The sequence below is a fragment of the Rhipicephalus microplus genome, chromosome 7 (genome assembly GCF_043290135.1).
Source record: "Rhipicephalus microplus isolate Deutch F79 chromosome 7, USDA_Rmic, whole genome shotgun sequence".
NCBI classification, from domain to species: domain Eukaryota; kingdom Metazoa; phylum Arthropoda; class Arachnida; order Ixodida; family Ixodidae; genus Rhipicephalus; species Rhipicephalus microplus.
The window spans coordinates 132,917,016-132,940,520 of NC_134706.1; the positions used below are offsets into that span (position 1 = coordinate 132,917,016).

Sequence of the window (23,505 nt, forward strand, 5' to 3'; positions counted from 1 at the left end):
TTCACTTAAAAGAATCGAGAAACTTTATGTGTATGTAGAAAAATAAAAGATTTCGATGTCTCACTTCTGTCCTTAGTTGTTGCCGTTACTGCGAAAGCAGTTACACATAGGTGGCTAACTACTTTTTCGCGTGTTCTTTTGTGCGCAATTTGTTGCTCATTGTGCTGAAAAACGGGCGAAAAAGTATTAGGCCAGGCGGAAAATAAACGAAAAACAATGTGTGAACTGGGGACAAAAAGTCCATCCAATAGAAGTATTTGAGCGGATCAACAGTTTTTCTGGCAAGGTCCAACTGTGAGGACTAACGGTTGCCCGGTAATGTGTAAATATGGGAATAAACAGTTGCTCTATAAGGTGCAAGTCTGAGGACTGAATGTTAGTTCTTTGAGGTGAATTGTGGGACTAACGGTTACTCACTAAGGTGTGAATGTGAGCACTAAATGTTAGTCCCTTGAGTTGGTCTGTGTGGACAAACTGTTAGACCCAGTTCCGATAGTCCTTAAAGAGATTTGTGGTTGTGGCGGCCCCATTAGTCCCCAAAAGGACGAAACACACACCCTTTTTACACCCTTTTGCCTTAGAGTGTATGAAATGCGCGTCATGTAGGAAGATTACTACATGGCATACTCAATTCACTTCGACGCGACCCAGCGCGTGTGCACGCCGGCGTTCGTTTCATCATGTCTTGCCGGCGATACCGCGACAGGCGCAAATATGCCTGCCTTATACTCGCAGGCGTGCGTCGCGCTGCGTTGCTTTGACACGTGCCTGTTGGAGCGCGCCCAGCGTCCCTTTATGACGAAGAGACACCGACGCAGTGCTGCCTGGGTAGAGCTGGGTAACGTCATCGGTGCCAAATGCAGCGTGTTTAGCATGTTGCATTTCGCGCCGGTTGCAGCCAGGCCCCGCCGACGGATGCTGGTCGCGCCGGATGGGCCTGGGGTCCGGCGCGACAAGCAAGATTGCTCGCGTTTCTCTAGCGTAGTGTCGCTGCCCTCAGCGTGCGCGCGCGAGAGTGCTCGCGTTTTGCTGGAGTAGCGTCGCTGCGCCCAGCGTGCGCGTGCGTCAACGTTGGGTCGGAGTATAAGGGCTTTCATAAGGGCTTTTCGTGATGCGCTCACGGCCGTTTCGCCTGCTCCACATGTTCCAAATTTGGGTTTACGTGACGCCAATGGGTGACGAAGGTATATGACTGGTGCAAGCGTGATAATCTTGACGCACGTGCCATATAACAACATGATAACATACCACGCCTATGATGCACTCAGTGCTCATGGCCACTTCGCTAGCTCTGCATATAATAAATTTGGTGTCAGGTGACGTGAATAGCTGGTGAAGGTAAATGACACGTCCAAATATGATAATCATGACAAGGTAATTATGTGTCGCATAACTTACCTCTGCCTCGTAAGGTTCTCCTGATGCTATACTCACATATGAACAGGCCACATTCGTGATTCGCATATCAATGATTCCCACTGTAGGTGACATCTGCCCTTTTTGTCATATTTATTGGAATGGTATAGAATTGCACTTGAGTCGGTAAACATTACAGCTGTTAGCTGGTGGTTCACTATTGGTCCAGAACGGTACTATCGAGCCCACGTCGGTGCGAATCGTAAACCACAATCACTTCACTTATTTTGGGTGCTCTTCTCCTGCAGGTTACAGCTCATGTGTTGGTGTGTTCGTGTGAGCCACAAGGCGCCATACTAGTAGGCAAGTATTCTTAGACTTATGCCAGCCTTTAACGCTTCTACACTAGGCCTGAGCTTAGCTGTGAGGGTAGTTGTGATTGATTTTTTTTTAAAGCGAAGCACTTCTTACGAACTTCGGTGACTTGGAGCATATCTATCTATCTATCTATCTATCTATATATCTGTCTATCTATCTATCTATCTATCTATCATCAATCTAGCCGCCTACGACATTTAGCTCTCCTGGTCGTTTCGGTAATGGTATCGATACCAAATTTAGTATGGCGTAACATGGCTGTATGGAGAACAGATCATGACACGTATGTCATGACATGACACGTATATCGAAATCATGACACGTATGTAATGAATGTCATGATTTACAATTCATGGTTTTGCAGCTCTTGCGGTGGTTTCGCTCACATGGCATGTTGCAACACTGGTATGGTATGACATGATTGTATGGCGATCATAAGCGACAGACTAACATAAATATTATGACATGCGTGTCATGTAACACAACATGACTACATGCCACGCTCATGGTGAACTTATGGCCGTTTTGCTAGAGTCACATATACAAAACTTCGTATTATGGTACGCGAATGGATGATAAAAGTATGTGACTGTTGCAAACATGATAATCATAAAATGCGTGTCATGTAACCACATGACTACATGCAACGCTCATGATGCGCTGGTGGCCGTTTCGCTAGCTTCACTTATACCAAATTTGGTATGACGGGATGTGAATGCATGACGAAGGTATGATACTGGTGCAAACATGATAAACAAGAGATGTGTATCATGTAACAACATGACTACATGCTACGCTCATGATGTTCTCCTGGCCACTTCGCTAGCTTCACATATGCCAAATTTAGTACTACGTCACGCAAGTGGATGACAAAGGTATGTGACTGGTGCAATAATGATAATAATGAGATGCGTGTCATGTGAGAACATGACTACATACTGAAGTCAAGGCAACAATACATTTCGATGTGACGCGGTGCGCGTGCTCGCCGGCGTTCATTTCGTCGCGTCACGCCAACGTTGCCACGCCAGGCGCTGGACCTACCATATACTCGCAGACGCACGCCGTGCTATGTTGCTTTGACGCAACCGCGTTTCAGTGCGTCCGGCGTCCCTCCGTCATGAAAAGAGGGAGACGCAATGTTGTCTGGGCAACGAATCAGCACTAAATGCAGCATGTCGCATTTCCCGCCGGTTGCCGTCGGGCCACGCCGACGAACGCTGGTCGCGTCTGGCGTCAGACTCTATGGTGCTCGCGTTTTGCTAAGGTAGCGTCGCTGTGCCCAGCGTGCGCGCGCGTCGACACTACATTGGACTATAATAGGCCCTTCATGATCCGCTCGTGGCCGTTTTGCTAGCTCTACATATTCTAAATTTGGTATCACGTGACGTTTATAGAGGACGTAGGTAAACGACACATTGGTTCAAAATAATCATGACACGGAAGTCATGTGTGGCATCGTTTACCTCCACTTCGTAATGTAGTGTTGATTTCAAAGTGACATATTGAGATTTCTCATTAGTGCTTCGCATATCATCCATTCCCTCCGTACGTGGGATCTGCTAATTTTTTGTTTATAAATAAATGAGAGCATTTATTTGCATATGTAATTAGATATTTGTTGATTTCGGTTAATTTTTGCACAGAGTTGTTGCTTTTTTCGCGTTTGCAGATAAATCTCTGGTGTTAGTGCAAGACTTGAGACCTGGTGCCGCGCCCCGACTGCTAATGCGGTGGCCAGTGGTTATTCTTCAATGGGATCATCATGATATTGTCATTGTTCATGAAATTTCTTTTCAAGCACTAATCGTCTTTAAAAGTTATTTACAATATTTGAAATAATAATGAAAAACTGTGCCTCGCAGTGTTATTTTCTGTTTCCACTTTATACCTTAGTTGCAGTACACTACGTTGGCAGGTAAACAAGAAGGGTAATGATATAGACGCATTATAGATGGTAGGTACCAACGCTGGGGCGTAGGCCGCCGATGAAGCAGAATATTTTTAGGGGGGGGGGGGGGCGCAGGCATAGTGTGGTCAATCACTGGCTACGCCTCTTTACCGAGGTGTTCATTCTTATCGTGACACTGTTTGCAAGTCACCATTGTAGTGACACTAATTTCGATGGAATACGGCCAGTAGCGTGGGTATGGTCTTAGCGAGCCGCAGGGCACGCGTTAACTTTCGCCGTGGCGAGAACACGATACTGCTCAAGGTCGCAGCAATTTATTGTCTGTGGCAACACCAAAACGCAGTACAGCCCGTTGCAAAGGCACGACGGGAAAGCAAATAGGTTTATCCACGCCACGGGCGAAAAGTACTACAGAGGGTGCCCCGAGCACGTCCCCGTGGTAAAAGTGATTCACGGAGACACCGGGACCAAGGCCCGGTTGCTCGAGCGAGGGTAAAGGCGCCCGCGTTGGCTTCGGAGGGAGACGGGTAGGCGTAGCTTGGCCACGCGCTAGGACACCATTCCGCCCTTCGGCCGAGCGTACGCAAAGGGGCAACAAAAGGTGAGCGTTTGCCTCGGGCGCGAGGCGCCATCAGCGAAACCCGACGAGCCCCAAACAACGAAATTTGACGGACAGAAATCATGATGCGTGCTCATCGTAAACTGTTCCAGAGAATCTGACTAATTCCCCGACGCACGCGCGCGCGCGAAACCTCTCGGGAGATCTTGCGCGTGGCGCCACAGTCCACATCTGCTGGGTGAGAAGGATTAAACGTCACTCCTTGCTCTCCCAGCGCGACAGACAGCAGAGGAGGGGAGTCATGTCGGGATATGAACGGCAAAAAGGCGGCAAAGCCCGCGCAAAGGCAGCGGGCTAGCCTCAATTCCAACACATTGAAGCTTACGCTCTTGTCGTGCGCAGTGAGTCGAAGCTGGCTTGAACGTCCACTCGTAGTGCGTATGCGGCACTTTTGACCAACACTCAATATGATCAATTAACGTTCTATTAGAGTTTTATTGCCGCGTACTTCAAGCGGCCTGCATACGCATTTTCTCGTGTTTCTTTGTACTCACCGCCAACCCCTTGTCGGGATTTAAAGGAACATCACATCTCACGTACGGAACTTCCTTCAGGCGCCAGCACTAAATCTCTTTGAAGCCTCGATCAGCAGTCATTGCGTATTCAATGAAAATCTATTTTTTCAACAATATTCCAACGTACGTCTTGTGCACCTACTAAAAGGCTAACTGAATGTCTACCCTGTGTCCGTACACGGCTGTGCACGGCTTTTGGAATCGAGAACACATTAAACGGCTGGCCAATGTGCTTGTGCATAATAGTCCTACGGACGACTGGTGTATAGCTGGCGGATATCCATGGATCTCAATGGGATGTCTTTATGTGCAAAACTAGTACACCACTCAATGTTAGCCGATTTCAATGTGTTCAGGAGAGTTGCTTGTTGGGTAAATTCGTGCATGCTTAGTTAACTACGAATGAAGCCACAAAAGATCAAAATCAGAAAAAAGTCAGTCACAAATTCGCCGTAAAGGCGAAGCAATGAACGCAATACCAACAAATTGATAGGACACGCGTAGAATGGCAAGCAGATTGAAACGTTTTCTGCGTTTCTCACGCACAAATGGCACACGAAACGTACTAACAGCTACATGTGAACGAAAATAAGTGTCTGAGTTGTTATTTTGTGGTGCCTAAAAAGCGTGCCCTTCTCGCAAATCGAGACTGTGCAACGATTGCAGTGACCTTTGTGCGCTCGGTAACTACCACAGAATCTTTCTGGTGAAAGTTCAAAGCCAATCAAGACGTACGATCCCCCACACCCCGAGTCCACATTCTCCCCTCCATGAGGCAAAGTACCCGTGGGAAATGAGAGCGCGCACCGCCGCTCCTTGACGGTGTGGTGACGCGCGCTCATTGCGCAAGCTTGCTGGTAACATCGTGAACTTACTTACAGCGCAACACCAGAAAAAATACAGGACAGGGAAGGAGTAAAAGAGACAGAAAAGACGGCGCTGTTTTCTTTTTTTTCAGTACTGGTAACACTGAAAGATCAATTCCCCCCCCCCCCCCCAAAAAAAAGCCCGTCACTAGCGGTAGTGGTAAATATAAACAGCTTGCTGTTTGAGCGTCCAAAAGGTGCTCCTCGGTGACTCAGTGGTTAACGCCTCGCACTCATGGTACAGAGAGCCAACGTTCGGTTGCGCACGCCAGCATCTTTTTCTGGGTTGCTTTTCTTTCCTGTGTTTTCATATATATATATATATATATATATATATATATATATATATATATATATATATATGTATATATATATATATATATATTGTAAGCACATTCCAAGCATTTGATCGTTCTCACTTGCACATACCCATCATCATCGTTCTCACTTGCACATACCCATCATCATCGTTCTCTCTCTTGGTGTGGTTCTGAGCCGAGCCAGACATCGCAGAATAAACGCTTCTGCTCGCCCTGCCTGCTCGCCGTACCTAGTCTGCCTGCGTCTTTCAGAGTGGTGGAAGTGCCGGGGTAAGATCCCGACGTCCTCCTACGTTCATTTCCCACCTGGAGCTCCGATCTGGTCGCCGATTGCACCCAGCCACCCACACAGGTATGCAGACATCGGACCTAACGCCTAGCCCTAACGCTACAGCCCCTACGCCGGCGGCTGCCCGCTCTTCATCTACTGTCACCAGCCCTCAGCGCGAACCGCCCGTGTTCGCGGGTCTTCGCGGTGACGACGTCGAGGAATGGCTTGACCTTTACAACCGTGTGGGTTCAGCCAATCGATGGACCGAAGCAGAGAAACTGAGCTACCTTCCTTTCTATTTGACCAGCGTAGCCAAAACCTGGTATTTTAATCACGAAACTGACTTCGTTGATTGGTCGACCTTTGCCAACAAACTGCGACAAATATTCGGATGCTCATCGGGTCGTTCCGAAGCCGCGAAACAGAAGCTGGCTGTGCGTCTACAACTGGCACATGAGTCGTACACTTCGTATATCGAGGATGTTTTGGCCCTCTGTCGCCGTGCGAATAAAGACATAACGGAAGATGAGCGCGTTCGCCACATCCTTAAAGGAATCGGCCCAATCGCATTCAACGCCTTGGCTGTTGGCAATCCCGCTACGGTTAACGACGTCATTTCGACATGCCAACGCCTTGACCAGTTGCAGTCCCTTCGGCTTCAACAAGACAGTGATCCACGCCTGATGCCTCCCTCTGAATTAAAAACCCTTATCCGCACAATTATCCGGGAAGAACTTCGAGATCTTGAACAGCAGCGGTCCACTGTCGCCTCCGCTCCGTCTCCACCATTCGACCTGCGGAATCTTGTTAAGCAGGAGTTAGCGGCAATGGCGACACCGACATCCCCGGTCGCTCCGCCAGCACGCCCGATGCCCACATACGCCGATGTGACGCCCAGGTCGACACCGGCAGCACCGGTTGTTCACACGGTAATGCCCACATATGCGGAGATCGCTGCGATTCCGCCTGCTCCCGGGGCATCTAGCTCTACGGATACTGCTAGTAGCCATTTGGCTGCTATGCGAGGTGGAATGACTGCTGCACCCTTGTATCCTCAGTGGCGTCAATCCCGTCCTGTTTGCTTTTACTGCGGTATACGAGGCCACATTTCTCGTTACTGCCGTCGCCGCCAGCAAGAGGAACGACGAGGCTATGCTGAGTTCGAACGAGACCGGTTCCGAAGACCAGATCTTTATGCTCCAGACACCTACCCGTCCGCGCAGTACCGGTCTCCGTCTCCTCCAGTGTCCCCTCGTCAACATCAGGAATACCGCTCCTCCAGACGACGCTCTCCATCGCCCTATCGCCGCTCCGCATCGCCACTTCGTCCAATCATCTCCCGTCCTGTTGACCAATCTTCGGAAAACTAAGGATTGCAGTTTTTGGAGGGAAAACTGCGTCCCGTCGACCAACAAAAATACCTCCTGTTCGCCCAGCTAATATGTTGTCAGTGACTATTGAAGGTATTCCTGTGCAAGCTCTCGTTGACACCGGTGCAACCACTTCTGTTTTGCGTAGTGACTTGTGCTCGCGCCTCCGTAAAGTCAGAACGCCCTATGTGGGACCTGTGTTGCGTGGGGCAAATAACGTGCTGATTCAACCTGACGGACAGTGTACGGCTCGTGTTTCTATTGATGGTATACGTCACCACATCGAGATGATTGTGTTGCCCACGTGCATTCATGAACTTATCCTTGGTTGGGACTTTCTGCATTCTGCTTCCGCTGTTATATCCTTTAAAGAGAACGTCATTCACATAACGGATACAACGGATGCGCCCATTCCAGTTTCATCACCCTCGATCTCCAACTTGGTCATTGTTGAAGACTGCGTCCTGCACCCTGGTCACGAACACGTGATAGCTGTCGCATCTACCCAAGTAACCGACGGTGATGCACTTGTGGCTCCTTCGTTTCGCTGCACCTCCCGTGGAATTCTCGTCGCCTCTTGCCTCCTCCGGTTTTCCTCTGGCTGCGCTTTTCTGCCCGTTTCTAACACAACTGCAGAATCTGTGCTGCTGCCCAAGGGAATGACAGTGGCAAAGATTGACTTCTCTCCATTGACCTCCATCGCGACACTCTGCCCGTCTTCGTCACCAGTACCAGCTCCAGGTTCACGTTCTTTCCCTTTTCGACCTGTCATTGGTTCAGACCTCACACCAAAACAGTCTGAAGCACTATTGGCCCTTTTGGCTAAGCACAAAGCCTGCTTTGATAGCTGTACCACAACACTGAGTCAGACTTCCGCGGCTGTACATCGCATTGAAACCGACGGTTCTCGTGTGATACGCCGTCGCCCATATCGGGTTTCGCAATCAGAGAGAGAAATAATTGAAAAAGAAGTGAACGAGATGCTATCGCGAAATATAATACGACCTTCTTCCAGTTCCTGGGCATCTCCAGTCGTTTTAGTTAAAAAGAAGGATGGCTCTGTTCGTTTTTGCATTGACTACCGCGCGTTAAATAAGATCACACGCAAGGACGTATATCCTATGCCTAGAATTGATGACGCTTTAGACACACTGCAAGGGGCGAACTATTTTTCGAGCCTTGACTTACGATCAGGTTACTGGCAAATCCCCATGAACGAGGCTGACAAAGAAAAAACTGCATTTGCCACACCGGACGGCCTTTATGAATTTAATGTAATGCCATTCGGCTTGTGCAACGCTCCAGCCACGTTTGAGCGAATGATTGATACTGTTCTTCGTGGCCTAAAATGGAAGACCTGCCTCTGTTACTTAGATGATATCGTTGTTTTTTCAAGTACCTTTGCCCAACATCTTCAACGATTAGACGAGGTGCTACAATGTCTCTCCAAGGCTGGCCTTCAGATAAATACAAAGAAGTGTACATTTGCCAGCAAAAGCATCAAAGTCCTCGGTCACGTCGTTTCCAAAGACGGAATCCAACCAGATCCCGAGAAGATCGCAGCTGTGCTACAGTTCCCTCGACCGTCCAACCAAAAGACGTTGCGCAGCTTTCTTGGTCTCGCGTCCTATTTTCGTCGCTTTATACGCAACTTTGCTACCTTAGCGGCTCCTCTAAATAAGTTATTGGCCACTGGTGCTCCTTTCTCATGGTCCAACGACTGCGAATCTGCATTTGAAATTTTGAAAGAACGCCTGACTTCCGGACCAGTGCTGCGCCACTTCGATGAGAGAGCGCCTACCATACTCCATACTGACGCAAGCGCACAAGGCATTGGAGCAGTCCTTCTGCAGCGTGATTCCACCTCTAAAGAGCAGGTTGTGGCCTACGCTAGCCGGACTCTGTCAACAGCTGAGCGGAATTACACCATCACGGAGCAGGAGTGCTTGGCTATCGTATGGTCGATACAGAAATTCCGCCCGTATCTCTACGGTCGGCACTTCACCATCATCACCGACCACCACGCACTCTGTTGGCTTTCATCAATGAAGAATATGTCAGGACGTCTTGCGCGCTGGATACTGCGCTTACAAGAGTACGACTTTACAGTTACGTACAAGTCTGGCAAATGTCATCATGATGCCGACGCGCTGTCCCGGTGCCCACTTTCGCTCTCTCGTGACAATACGTCCACCGCATCGCGTTCGAATGACTCTGACACCCAGCTTGCCTCACAACACGTATCGCTCGCATCGCTGGATCCAATGCAGCTATCTTCGAACTCCGATTTACGTTCACTTCAGCTGGCAGATTCCTACTGTCGGTCTTTCATTGATCGCCTTCGCGGTGTCACTAAACCACCCAACAGCCGCTTGCGACGCCAGCTTCGACAATTTCGCCTTCAGGACGGTGTGCTTAAGCGCTACATTTACCATCCCACCGGTAACAAGTGGGTGCCAGTTCTTCCCCGCTGCCTTCGTCTTCGAGTTTTGGAAGCATTCCACGATGATATTGCTGCCGGTCATCTAGGCTTCCACAAGACCTACGATCGCATCAAGACGCGCTGCTTCTGGCCTGGCTTGTCCACAACGGTGGCCAAATACGTGGGCTCGTGCGCGTTGTGTCAGCACCGCAAGCGATCCACATCCCCGCCTGCTGGTTTCCTTCAGCCTCTTCCCTGTCCCACCACACCATTCGAATTTGTCGGAATAGACTTGTATGGTCCTTTGCCGTTGACACCTTCCGGTCACCGTTGGATCGTCACTGCAGTCGACCATCAAACAAGATACGCCGAGACTTCACCTCTTCATTCTGCTACCGCCACAGAAATCGCCAATTTTTTCTTGAACTCCATCGTCTTGCGCCACGGAGCCCCTCGCGTCCTTTTGAGTGACCGTGGCAAAGCCTTCCTTTCCAAGGTCCTGGATGAAGTCCTGCAGGCGTGCAATACAGTGCATAAAACCACTTCTACATACCATCCGCAAACGAATGGCCTTACCGAGCGCTTCCACCGAACACTCTCTGACATGATATCGATGTACTTGCATCCTGACCACAAAAATTGGGATAACATTTTACCGTTTGTCACCTTCGCATACAATACTGCGGTACAACGATCAACTGGCTACAGCCCGTTTTTTCTCGTGTACGGCCGATCTGCCTCCTCGGTCTTCGACACGGCATTTTTCTTTGCACCGGCTCCAAGCAGTACCTCGCTCCCAGAAGAGTTCGCAGCCCGAGTCACACAATGCCGTGAAATTGCTCGCAAAAACACGGAAGCAACCCAAAAGGAGAGAAAACATCGCTGTGATAAAAAACGACGCGACGTGGCCTTTAATGCTGGCGATAAGGTTTTACTATGGACCCCGGTTCGAGCGTCGGGCCTTTGCGAGAAATTTCTTCACCGGTATGTTGGCCCATACACCGTTGTACGACAGACATCTCCAGTTAACTACCTCGTCACCCCGCTTCAGTCTGTCACTGACCGCCGTCTGCGCAGCACGGAAATAGTTCACGTCTCACGCATGAAGCCTTTTGTTACTCGTTCGGCCGATCTCTGACTGGCGGCCAGGTTGGCCGCTTCGCAGAGGGGGGGGGAAATTGTAAGCACATTCCAAGCATTTGATCGTTCTCACTTGCACATACCCATCATCATCGTTCTCACTTGCACATACCCATCATCATCGTTCTCTCTCTTGGTGTGGTTCTGAGCCGAGCCAGACATCGCAGAATAAACGCTTCTGCTCGCCCTGCCTGCTCGCCGTACCTAGTCTGCCTGCGTCTTTCAGAATATATATATATATATATATATATATACGTATCATATTCGGCGAGTGACGATGACGCCAACGCCAGTGACAAAATGTAGCCGAGCGCATCCATATAAGTGCTATCGCAATATAAAGAGAGCGACAGAAACAGTTACAGGGAGCAAAGACCTGACACCAACAACGCACGTTTATTTCGAAACAAACCTTTCCTGCCAAGTCCATGCAACGCATGCGCAGATAACAAAATCATATAAAGCCTTTTATGTTCTATAAAAAAATAGCTAAGGCTAAGACGCAGCGAGAACAGGAGATGATTGAGGCATTCCATATCTGGAAACTTGGTGTTAGTGCAGCTTCGGTTAATCTCACCAGGAAAGAATGTTTGTAACAACGGAGAGGTGATCCGGTCATATTAGCGTTTTTGTGTTTTTTTATTTGTTATCGTGCATGCGTTGCATGAACTTGGGTGGGAGGGTTTGTCTGAGACAAACGCCTGCTCCCTGTTTCTGTTTCTGCCACTCTGCTTTTTTCTGATTTCGTCGTTTTTTTTTTTTGGCTTCCTTTGTAGTTAACTAAGTTTTTCAATGTCCCCTGGGCTCTTAACGCTATTGTGCTAAAAAAAGGGCTGTGGAGTCATTTTGCATTACGGAAATTCACTCACCTTGATGGGCAGGCCGAATACCTCATTGGGGAACACGGTATGTACAAAGGTAAATGGAATCCCCTGGAGCCAATGAGCGTAAGGACCAGTGAAGTTGCACGGACTGCAGTGGACCATTATCTTGCTCGGTCTGTGGTTGAGGTACATCGAGCGGTAGAATATAACGTCTGCGAATTTCACCTCCTCCTGGTTGTACCTGAAACGGCGGCGTCAACATTTTATTCATGGTCAACGCAGGATTTCGTCCATTCATTCAGGATGTTGTGTGTTGCCCTTCCTTAAATGCCAGACATTTGCGTAGCAAATGCAACCACAGCATATTGACCGTCTACATCTTTGTGCTCCCGTAACTAGCTCAGGCTGACCTCTCTCCCTTCTAATAAATTTTCACTCTCTCTCTCCACTGTACATTCATTGGCATTATTGTCTGTTAGATCTCATTATTATTTTGTCAAAGCACGAAAAAACCAGCTCTTAAGTATAAACTTATTTTTCTTATTCATTAAACGAGGGTCTCGTACTTGCAGACTTGGTGCCGTTAGGTTGTATACGAGGGACTAATGGTCAGCTGCCAGCTAGTGATAAGTTCACGTGCTACGTGACGCCAAACAGGCTCATGAAGTGTGTGCCAGAATGGCCACCATAGCTACAGGTGGCGCTGACTGACACTTTCACGTTCAAATTCACATATAAACGCAATAAAGTGGATGGGGGAATAGCCGCCATGGAAGAGCATAGAACGCGCTATTCGAAGGTCGCAGGTTCGGGCCTTGCTCACGGCAAATGGTCTTTTCACCCACTTTTCTTTCTTCACAATTACATTACCATTGGGTTTAATAACTTCCCCTGTACATTCATTGGCATTATTGTCTGTTATATCTCATTATTATTGTGCCAAAACATTGAAAGAACGAGCCCTCAAGTACACATTTCTTTCGCATATATATATACAGGGAGATACATCAACTGGCCCAGCAAACAGGTGCCGTGTCTGAGTCTCCTTTATCACAATAGCGCAGTGCGACACCTGAACCTCGCACCAGAGGCCACCTGTACTCGTTAAGCCTCTAGGCACGATAATTTTATTTTTTAGGAATATGGAAACCGCAAGTCTGCCGGCAGAGGAAGCGCTGTTTGTCAGGGACAGCGTCCAAGCCTCCTCGTCAACTGCTATCTGCCAATGCTACGAACGTCATCTGGGGAAAGTGTCTAGGCCTCCTCGTCGGCTGAACTGGCCTTCAACGGTGCCAATATACAAATTCGCAACAAGGCATCACTAGGGCTTTTCTTTTGTGGGAACGCGGTCAACGCCCCTTGTCGCATGAACGAAAGTAATAAAGGTTCACAGCAAATGGTTTTATGAACATGCCCGCTAATGTTTTAGTAAATTGAGCAGGGTTTTCTGACTAACTGCGTCAAGAAAAGCTATCGTAATGCGTGCGCAATAGAAGAGCGGCACCAAGTCCTTCATCTGACATCATACGCAACGAGGTGCTACTAAACCTTATTTGGCATGCACCCAGAAGATGTGAACCAAGCATATAGAAACAGCTGATTTTCAGTCATTAGCCTGCAGGAATCATGTGATTTTAGGGACAACAGTAAAACATGTATGCGGCCACGATAGAAAAAATTTAGCGAGAGTTAGAGTACTTAGAGCAGGGAACTAGAAAGGAAAGAATTAAAATACTCAGAAAATTAAGCCCATTCTGTCGTGTATAGGACAGAAAAGGGTTGTGAATTTGCTTTTTCTTTTCCATTTGTACACATATTTGCTGTAAATAGACAATTAGGGCAGTAGACCACCTGTAAAACAAGTAGACAATCTTTTTTTTTATTTCTCTTGCCTGACGGAACAGGTACCCGCGTTTAAAAAAGGGGACGCTCACGGTATCCGTTTAAATCTCCTCGACATAGCTTTAGTAACGGACACAGCCTCACTGGAGCCGACCGTGTCCAGCCGGTCATGGGGTGTGTCCTAACAAATTGCTATTTCGAAAGGAGAAAGGCACGCAAACTCAACCTATATTCCAATACAATTCAAGAATTGTTCGGTATAATATAGTAAAGGCAACGGAACACGAGCCTGCTCATTGGTATACCGTACTCCATGGTAACGTCATGGGCTGAGGCCACCGTTTACCTTGCCTTTTGGCAGCATTGCCAAGTGCGGGCTTCTCACTATTTTTTTCCTTAGTGGTTGAGTGTAGTGACTGTCATGTTTCGGTGAACTAGGTGGATCTTTTGTGTAGTGCTTGAGTTGTATCTGAATTAGATGGTTTGGTCAACGGCAACTACATGCTGTGACGGACCCGTGTTTTGTTGAACAAAGTGATGGGTGAATCAGTGCATAGTGCCGGCCGTTTTCTTTTTGATGTCTGAGAGTAGCCTCTTTTTGTAAAGTTTTATTCTGAGGTTTGCTCTGTGATATATTGCTGAGAATTTATGCTGTCAGCGCATGCACGTACCTTACGAGGTGGATTATGTCGGGAACGACGTCGTAACTGTATCCTGTTAATCCATCGGTATCGTAGAAGCTTGGTGGACGTGCTTGTTCTTGCTTTGATATTGTTCTTGCGTTGATGAGTTGCATGTGATGCAGCTCTGTGGATTGTGTACGTAAGGCAAGCATCATGGTTCCCTGGAGAACGCTCGTCAACGAAAGCGCCCAGAATATTGTCCTGCAAGAAAAGAAGGTGCAGAAGTTACAACAATGCCACCGACTTTTCACTAAATCAGGTCGAGTGGAAGCGTGCTTTTAAAGGCATAGACACCGTCCACTGACAAGAGAGAGCTGCGTTGCTCACACTGCCCCGTTTGAATATTGCTAACTTTAGCCGTTAGAGGCAATCACTAAATAGGCGCGTGTACGCGTACTCCGCCTAGACCGGTCACAATCGGCCAGCTCATGCAGGGCGTGAAACGTGCGCATGGCGTTCTATATTGACTGACCTCATCTCAATGTTGCTATTTTCATTCGCTAATATGGCGGTAATGTCAGATAGAAAAATTGCCCGCAGCTTCCCTCGGGGGAACACTGAGGAGGATGCGGACCATATAATTGGTTAACGGGGTGTTAAAGTGCGACTTACTTGGGTCGATGGCTAAATTGGTTAACGTGGTTGTGAAATGGGGTGTTAAATTGCGACTTACTTGAGTCGATGGCTAAATTGGTTAACGTGGTTGTAGGAGGGGGTGTTAAATGAGTGAACACGTACACACGTATGCGAAAGGGCGGCGCTGGTCGAAGGGACGTCGATCATTGTGTTTGTGGATTCGTTGGAATTCATTTCACCGCGACTTTGGACGTCGACGCGCCGTACAAACCAACCGACGAGCGGCAACTGAGCGAGCGAGCGCCGACCTTGAGTATATATACAGCACGATGGCGCATGCACTGTCAGCTGTTGAATGTTCTCGAAGCGCGACGCCACATGCGCGTCCACTGGAGAATCAGGAGAATCGTAGATGTCGAACGCGGTGTGTAGAGGAGGAAGGGTGCACAGATGGTGGAGGAGTGAAGCGCGCGCGGTGTGTAGAGGAGGAAGGGATGCACAGATGGTGGAAGAGTGGGCGACGGCACGACGGCGCATGCGCGCGCGTCAGCTGTCGAATGTTTGAGAAGCGGTGTGGACGGCGCGGACGACGCGGACGGCGCACTACAAGGCGCGAGTATAAGATGCTCCGCATCTAAAAGACTCGAATGCATGGTTCCTATACTTCTTGTATTTAGAACATTGAAGAATGTTGCATCTGACACCTGCACATTACTTTAATAAATGTCCCTACGCGCTCATCTAAAACTTCTTCTTTTTATAACTTTTCCCGGTCAATTAAAAGAATATCACTTTTGTAGCATATAGTCCCTGGGCTTCAATGAAGTTTTGTTTACTAGTTTCGTTTTCCATGCTGGCTGGCCTGGTATTTTGCTCTGCAATCAAGAATGTTGTGAACTTGATTCCCTGTTGGTTCGGGCTGCTCTGTCTTGCCTTGGCGTAGATAAACAGGCTGCATGCTGTTCACTCGCACGTGTACTACCTTGACGTACCTCATCCGATGATGGTGGAATATAATTCCTGGCCGACTGCTTACCAGCGTCTCCGCGTCTTCTGGGTGTATTGCTCCTTGGTGTATTACTTAAAATATCTTTATTCCTCATATTTACAGTGTATTGCTCCTTGGTGTATTACTTAAAATATCTTTATTCCACAATTTTTTTACAGTGATCTCGGCCAACCACCTCACATCGTTCATCCTACGCGCATACCTATATTAGCGGTGGACATGAACTGCAAGTGCCACGCCCACGTGCTTACACAGTCATTTTTCTCTTCATTCTTCTATGAGCAGTAAAAGATTGGAATCGCCTTTCTCACACCCTTGCAGCCACTACTAATTCATCAAAGTTCTTGGACACTGCAACCGAGTTTCTTACTGAGCAACTTTATCTGGCTTTACTGTACACCCACTCCTTATGTAACACCCCGCGTGATGAATCAGAATGTGTAAATCAGCTAGACAATAATAATAATAATAATAATAATAATAATAATAATAATCCAGGGTCTCTTATGCATTCACGTAAGACAACTCGAAGGCGATAGCCATCTCTTTCTTTTTTTCAATCAGTCAATGTGTGCATCTTGCCGCCCTTCGAAAACTTTCTGCAACTAATGTGGTTATGTATTGCCTACCCGGTTAAAGACGCCGTTTCGCGTAGCCGATCAGCCAGCCAGCCAGGATTGGGTGCGATGTAATGACTTGATCATGTGACGCTATAATGACACGTCATCTCGTGGTGATTATTTTTTTGCATGCACTTAACCTTCCCTACGTTGTAGGATGCGGGACGCTGCCAACAGTCAAATGTCACATTTAATGAGGCATCTAAGGCTTGCAATTTCATTATTATTCAATGATTTATTATTTACTTATTCATGTAGCGTACCCAGAAACAATTATACGGTTGTACAGGCGCATCTAAAAACAAGAACAACTATTATTATTATTGTTATTATTATTAATATTGATGATGATGAGATATACGTGCCAGAAGCGCGATGTAGAGGCAAACTTTACTGGGGCATTCAGGGGTGCTTTCCACCACCTTGCACGCATAAGTTTTGGATATGTATTTAAAATAAACAAGCATAGCGTCGATCGCTTACGCTGAAGCGTTACCCCAAACAGCTGCTTAAACGTGCTAATTTGCCATTTGCATGGAGGGGGATGGTTATATTAGCCGATCAGTGTACACCGATGATTGATGGATTTGTGGGGTTTAATGTCCCAAAACCACGTTATGATTATGAGAGACGCGGTAGTGGACGGCTCCGGAAATTTCGACCACCTGTAGTTCCTTAACCAAATCTGAGCACATGGGCCTACATTTCCGCCTCCATCGTAAATGCAGCCGCCGCAGCCAGGATTCAATCCCGCGACCTGCGGGTTTGCAGCCGAGAACCTTAGCCACTAGACCACCGCGGTGGTGCTCAGTGGACACCCGAGGGCAACACAGAAGATAAACTCATCATATCGTTGTAGTGAGCATTTGCAAGCGTATTTAAATATCAGTCACACTTTTACAAAAAAGATACGGCTGGGAACGGCAGCTGCCGAATGTGTGCCCCTCTCCCGCTCACCGTCACCGGTAGGTGGTGGAGAGCTAAGGTGTGATGTAGAGGGAGTAAGAAGTTTTAATGAACATTCATGCCTCTCACCCCACCACTATTTTGCGGTCACAACCCTAGCTGTCACGCAGAGACAGCGGCGTAGGTAAAAAAAAAACAACAACAAAACCCAAGGGAGGGTAAGGAAAGGAATCCGTCGTTGATCTCGGGGAGGGGGGAGCAGGCAAAGAGTCATTCTGCTCTATGTATGCCACGCCGAAAAAAAAATCGCCTGAAAGGCGCGGGGAGGGGGAGAGCAGAAAGGGGTAGCGGAGTCGGTGTGCCAGCCCCTGGCTACGCCACTGCGTAGAGACGTAAAGGAACGGACACCCGGTCAGATACCTTTCTTCTCTGTAGAGCATGAATGCATGCCATTCATTCTCTCTGCACAGGAACAAAGCCGTTGCTGCAAAAGCATTGCCCTTGAGATCTGTACTTATTGCGTTGCAGAGACTCAGAGATGACTATCGCTTTTGACCTGAGTTGTGAAACCTTTTTTGTTATGCAAAACAAAATACATAAACTGAATAACTACATATGCTTTAAACTAATGATAAGTAAAGCTTTGTTTGGCTTGAGAAGTTATAAATACATTTGACTGATATTGTAAAGTATTTGTATAATGAGTTGTTAGTGCTGTCACCTGCACACTTACTCGGTTAAGCTTGTAAATCAGCAGTTGCAACAGGCCTCGTTGTACTGCGGGCTCACCACAAGCTTCACGCAAAAACATGTGCTGCAGGTCCGCGGTTACATAATTGCCGTGTTGATGGATATTGCGTGCATTGTACACTTATGCTTCTTTGTAATTCGTCTACGGGATTGTTTCCACGTGTCGGGAAGTTGTGATGTTTTTATTGAGCGGCGGACGATGACTCGCCGTACGTTGCTGCTCCAAACAGCCACAATGGACACGCGCTTTTGTGTTCGCTCTGAAAAGTGACTACTTCTTCCATTTATCGATTACTCGTGTTGTTCGCGTGATTCAATGTCGAGTGTACTTCCGAAGGCAATCCACGACCCAGTGATGTGGCAAGCAGTGACTTATGACATGCGATAGTGTGAGCTTTTTGACGGGCGACTGAAGAGTGCACAGCCAGTGCCAAAACTTCGGTAAGTTGAAGAAAGTCGCTGAACTACGTAACTGAGTTACTTCGTTTCGTGACAAATAGTATACAGGAAGCGATGGTCCGAGCGGCTTGTTGGCACAGCGAGGATGACGAACCAGAGACCCGATAGGCAGGTATGTTTTGAGGTGGCTTACATCAGTGTTGTCTGATATCGCTTACGTGCTTGTGTGAAGAGGATGTGTAACCTATGTGTAGAATTCAGGGATGTAGTATTTATTTCGTATTGTGAGGCAGTAAATTAGAAGCCAAAATATCTTCTTCATATGGTTCCAGATGTTGACAAAGTTTCAGGCTTATGTTACAAAAGAAGTCTTACAGATAGCTTGTGCGAACAAGTCAAACTGCATGGGAATTTGCTTCAGAGTACCAACAGGTTGTTTCTTGAATAGCTTACATTTATGATGTAATACAATATGTATGGCTCGCTCTTACACACGCCATGTGTGTGTAGACCATGCGCTCTTTGCAAATATTGCTTTCATCATTTAGATCACCCTTACACATGTGCACGCTCTGCGTGGTCTTATTACGTAGTTTTGTGAATGCGAAACATTCAGTGGCACTCTGTCAATTATTAGCAAGAAGGGGCTAGTCCAATATTGCCTGTTTTGATTGTGCCATGATCCCTTTATTCGAGGATTTACCCTTAAATGTGTCAGTATACGCTTTGCCAAGACATGTTTGGTACTTGCTATCTGTGTGTGATGTAACGTTTGTTGTAACGTTTGTTGTGTGTGAAAGTAATCTTTTGTGGTATCACTTATGTATGTATCATCAATGGCAGCTGTTCATGGTCCCGACACAGAGGACAGGTTGCAGTGCACGATTGGAGCGGTCTTCCTGAAAGCCCTAACCATCCTTATTAGGTGGTAGGTGCTTCTTTTTGTTACCACAGAGTGATAGTTCGGACACATAGCACCTATTAAGGTATAGCATACACTGTCTTCTAGCTTAGGTGTGGGAAGCCTATGTCCTGCACTTCAGTGCAGTATTCCTTGGACATGGAACATGTATCATTTGGTTTGTAATCCTTGAACATGGAATGTTGCCGGAGCCGACGTTGTGAAACTTGGAGGCATCTTCGTAATGGAACCAGCTGTTTCTTGTCGCTACTGTCTTGTCCAAGGCAAGAGTTCTTGTAAAGGGTTGCACAAGGGAAAACATTCAGCATTGTTTGTTAAACATTACGTAACGTTTACCTCAATATAACACAAGGATGAGACCGGTGCACTTTAAACAAAATGGGTTATTGCAACGGAAGCACAAAAATTTACGTCGTGATGCTCACCCTGTTTTTTATTGCTTCGGCTGCAATAAACCATTTTATATACAGTTAGGGCGCGTGTTGCGTCCTCTCTCATAGTCTCATTGTTTCTTGGGAGGCAGCACATACTCATGTTTTATCATAATGTTTGGAACCTGCTCCTGCCACAATCTATGAAAAATATCATGAATGTGTGTATGTGACACAGCTCACAAAATATGGGGGCCTATCATACAGAGAAGTGTAATCTGTGTGATAGTGCCTTGAATAGCCTTGTTGGACTGGAAAGTTAAATTGTTGAATGAATTCATGCTCTTATGGAAGTACAGTACTGGCGGATTGAAACAGGACACTCGGAGCGTGTGGCCGACGGTACATGTGCCGCCGCTCGTGGGTGCGCGTAGAACCATTGTGTTGCGTTGTGGTATAGGGCGATAGGGGAGAGACCTATGAAGCAGGACTACTCCTTCCTATTGCCAGATTGTCGGCCTGTAGTTCACCACGTGTACACTGCCATGGCAGCACTGCAAGGCTCACGAACATTCGCATGTCGACCAAACTGGCTCGCCGCTGAGCACCATTTTTATTTCCATGCCAGCAGACGTACCTTCTCGTTCTGTGTGCTTAGGCAATGCAGTACGCATTTTGTGCAAGTAAGATGCAGGATTCAGTTAATAGATTGCGCCGTGTGTGCTTTTGTAGACATGATAAACATCTGCACAAAATCATAAAAAAGTTTACTTCATGGTTTCTCTGTCTCGACAAAAAACTAAATGTGTGGCATGCTTTCCTTCATGCAACATGAAAATATTATCATGTATTAGTGTCGTTAGGGCAAACTGTGGCCTATTGTTGAATAAAAATGCGAGAAGCTCGGTCGTTCTTCCGTGGCCGACAGCTCTACAAATGCTTCCCGTGTGCTCAGATTTGGGTGCACGTTAAAGAACCCCAGGTGGTCTAAATTTCCGGAGCCCTCCCCTACGGCGTCTCTCATAATCATATAGTGGTTTTGGGACGTTAAACCCCACATATCAATCAATCAGCTCTACAAATGCTTGCAACGCAAAATAGCCACACTATTTACTGCTCGGGGCAAGACAATAAAGTACGAAGTCATCGTTTTGATGCTTCACGTAAACAGGCCCGTGGCTGGTGCTTTTATTTTTCGTCGTGACAAAAAGCTTGAACAACATTTTTATGCATTTGTGCAGCTATTTATCATGTCAGCGAGCGCATTTCAGGCGCGACATCTTAGCGGTATCCAATTTTTTACTTGTGCAGTCCACGTGCCCCATCGTCGAAGGGCGCCGATCGAGAGCGTTGTCTGCTTGCGTCACAATATAAATGGTTTGCACCATTTCCATCGATTCGGGCTTCACGCATGCAAAAGTGCGCGAGCCTTGTAGCACCACGATAGCAGTGTGCACTTTGTGAACTAAATGCCAACTCTTAAGCGACCGGAAGAACTAAGCCTGCTTCGTAGCTGTTTTCGCCCTCACTCTATACAATGGTGCAACACCCTGGTTCCGCGAGCACCCACGAGCGGCTGCACATGCATCGGCGGCCACGCGTTGCGAATGTCCTGTTTCAATCTGTGAGTACTGTACATGTATGTTGATTATACAGGGCATGTTGGTACGCACTTTGGAGGAAACATGAGTGCAAGGAAATACATGGACTGCTGCATCCATTATTATTTCTGTGTCGGCGTCTTAGCTCATGATGCTGTTCACTCCTGAGTGTACATTTTATCTCACTGAGCTCGTACATACACTTTAAATTGTATTATCTCTGTGACCTGTGGGTTCAGGCGATATTTTCGGCATCTGCATAATCTAAAATAGTCATGAGTTCAACACTGTGATGTGCTCTTTCCTTAAATACTTGATTAACGCAAGTGTTTGGTTAGGTTGGTAATTCATCGCCTAAAAACGTTTCTAAGGTATGGCGAAATATGAACAGAGAAAAGGGAGACGGCACAAAGTAGTGCTAGTTCGTGTTGCCGCCCTTTTGATTGTGCATGTTTTTTCTGCTGTTGAATTTTTTCTTAAGAAAGAGTTCCTATCCTTGTCCTATCAAGATGTTAAGCAAGTGCCAACACACCCTAGTGTAGATTCTTGTGCTTGTTAATGAGTAGCGATCAATTTCATAGTTTGTAATACTGGCTAGTGAACAAGGGCAACTGTGCACTCTGAAGCATGGAGCTAGGTAAAAATATTTCCTTATTTATAAAACTTTTGTCACTTCTTCAAAGTAACTAAATAATGTATTTTTAGCTATTGAATTATATGCAAAAGTAATCAAGGGTTCAAAAAGGTTTTGCTTGCTTCCTCCAATCTGTTGCTTGTAGAAAGATGTGTAGAAACGACCTGTATTATGTTACAACATGCATATCCGTGTAATATACTGTAGGTTACAAAAAGCACATTTTTAATTGTTTTCACTTGAGTTGTATGGCTGTATCACCTAGACGTAGCTTTATATTTCATGTGCCTGTTTGTTGCTCAATTTCACCTTGCACATAGGTGTGCGCATAGGAGTGGAGGGCAGCCTGCCTCTCCCCCAACTTGTTACCTAAGACGGGGGCAACAAAATTGGAAGCTTACTTAACTAAGTAAAGGGGGGGTGCCGTGGTGAATCTCCCCGCCACCAGAGTGTAGGGAAACCCTGCGCACGCCCATGACTTTGCACCTCTGAACATGAGCCCTCAATAGTTCTCAGTTAAAGAAGAGGGATTTCAAGGTGGAAGTTTTGTGTAAAATAAAGTTGTGGATTAGACCCACTGTTGCATGCCATAGTCAAACATTGGGTGCCATTGTAATCGTGAAAGGAGGTTATTCTGCAATACTGCCTTAGAGAAGCTTACTGAGCCGATTCCTCTGTTCGTGATAGCTTGTCTCCAATTATTGATGAGTCGGCAGCCCTCTTAACTGATGTGTAGTGGTTAGGTTTTTTTTTTTCAACGCAGCATAAAGTCAAGGTTATGTGGTTCGACATTGAATCCAGATGGATTATTTGATATAACTGATAAATATATATCACTATTTAGAAAAGGCATAACTCATCAATTGCAATGTCTATTCATGTGCTGCGCTAAAATGCATGCTTCAGCGCCTTCTATTTTTTCATGTTCTCTCTCGCAGCGCCAAAATAAATACAGCAGCGGTGCCACCACGACGGTGCTACAAGAGAACTTATTATCAGTGCAAAGTCAAAAATTAAATACAAATGCAGTTATTTCTGGAAATGTCTCATTTGGTGTTTCTTTGTTTGTTGTAATTATAAAACAGCACTTTCGCAAGAATTGTAAACAAGGACGAACTAGGTCCATTAGTGGTCCTATTGGAACTGAATTGCTTGACAAAGTAATGCATGTTTCCAAATGCAGGCATTATAGACTTGCA

The 23,505-nt window shown here is 46.8% G+C and overlaps 1 protein-coding gene across 1 annotated transcript in view; it reads right to left on the reverse strand.

Annotated features, from left to right (window-relative positions):
* LOC142767079 (uncharacterized) overlaps positions 1-23,505 on the reverse strand; it is a 40,095-nt gene that overhangs the window by 3,801 nt on the left and 12,789 nt on the right. Inside the window, exons 3-4 of the mRNA XM_075868302.1 lie at positions 14,507-14,719; positions 12,039-12,234 (exon numbers count right to left, since the gene is read on the reverse strand). Of these exons, the coding sequence (XP_075724417.1) occupies positions 12,039-12,234; positions 14,507-14,719 (409 nt within the window). The remainder of the gene's footprint in view (positions 1-12,038; positions 12,235-14,506; positions 14,720-23,505) is intronic.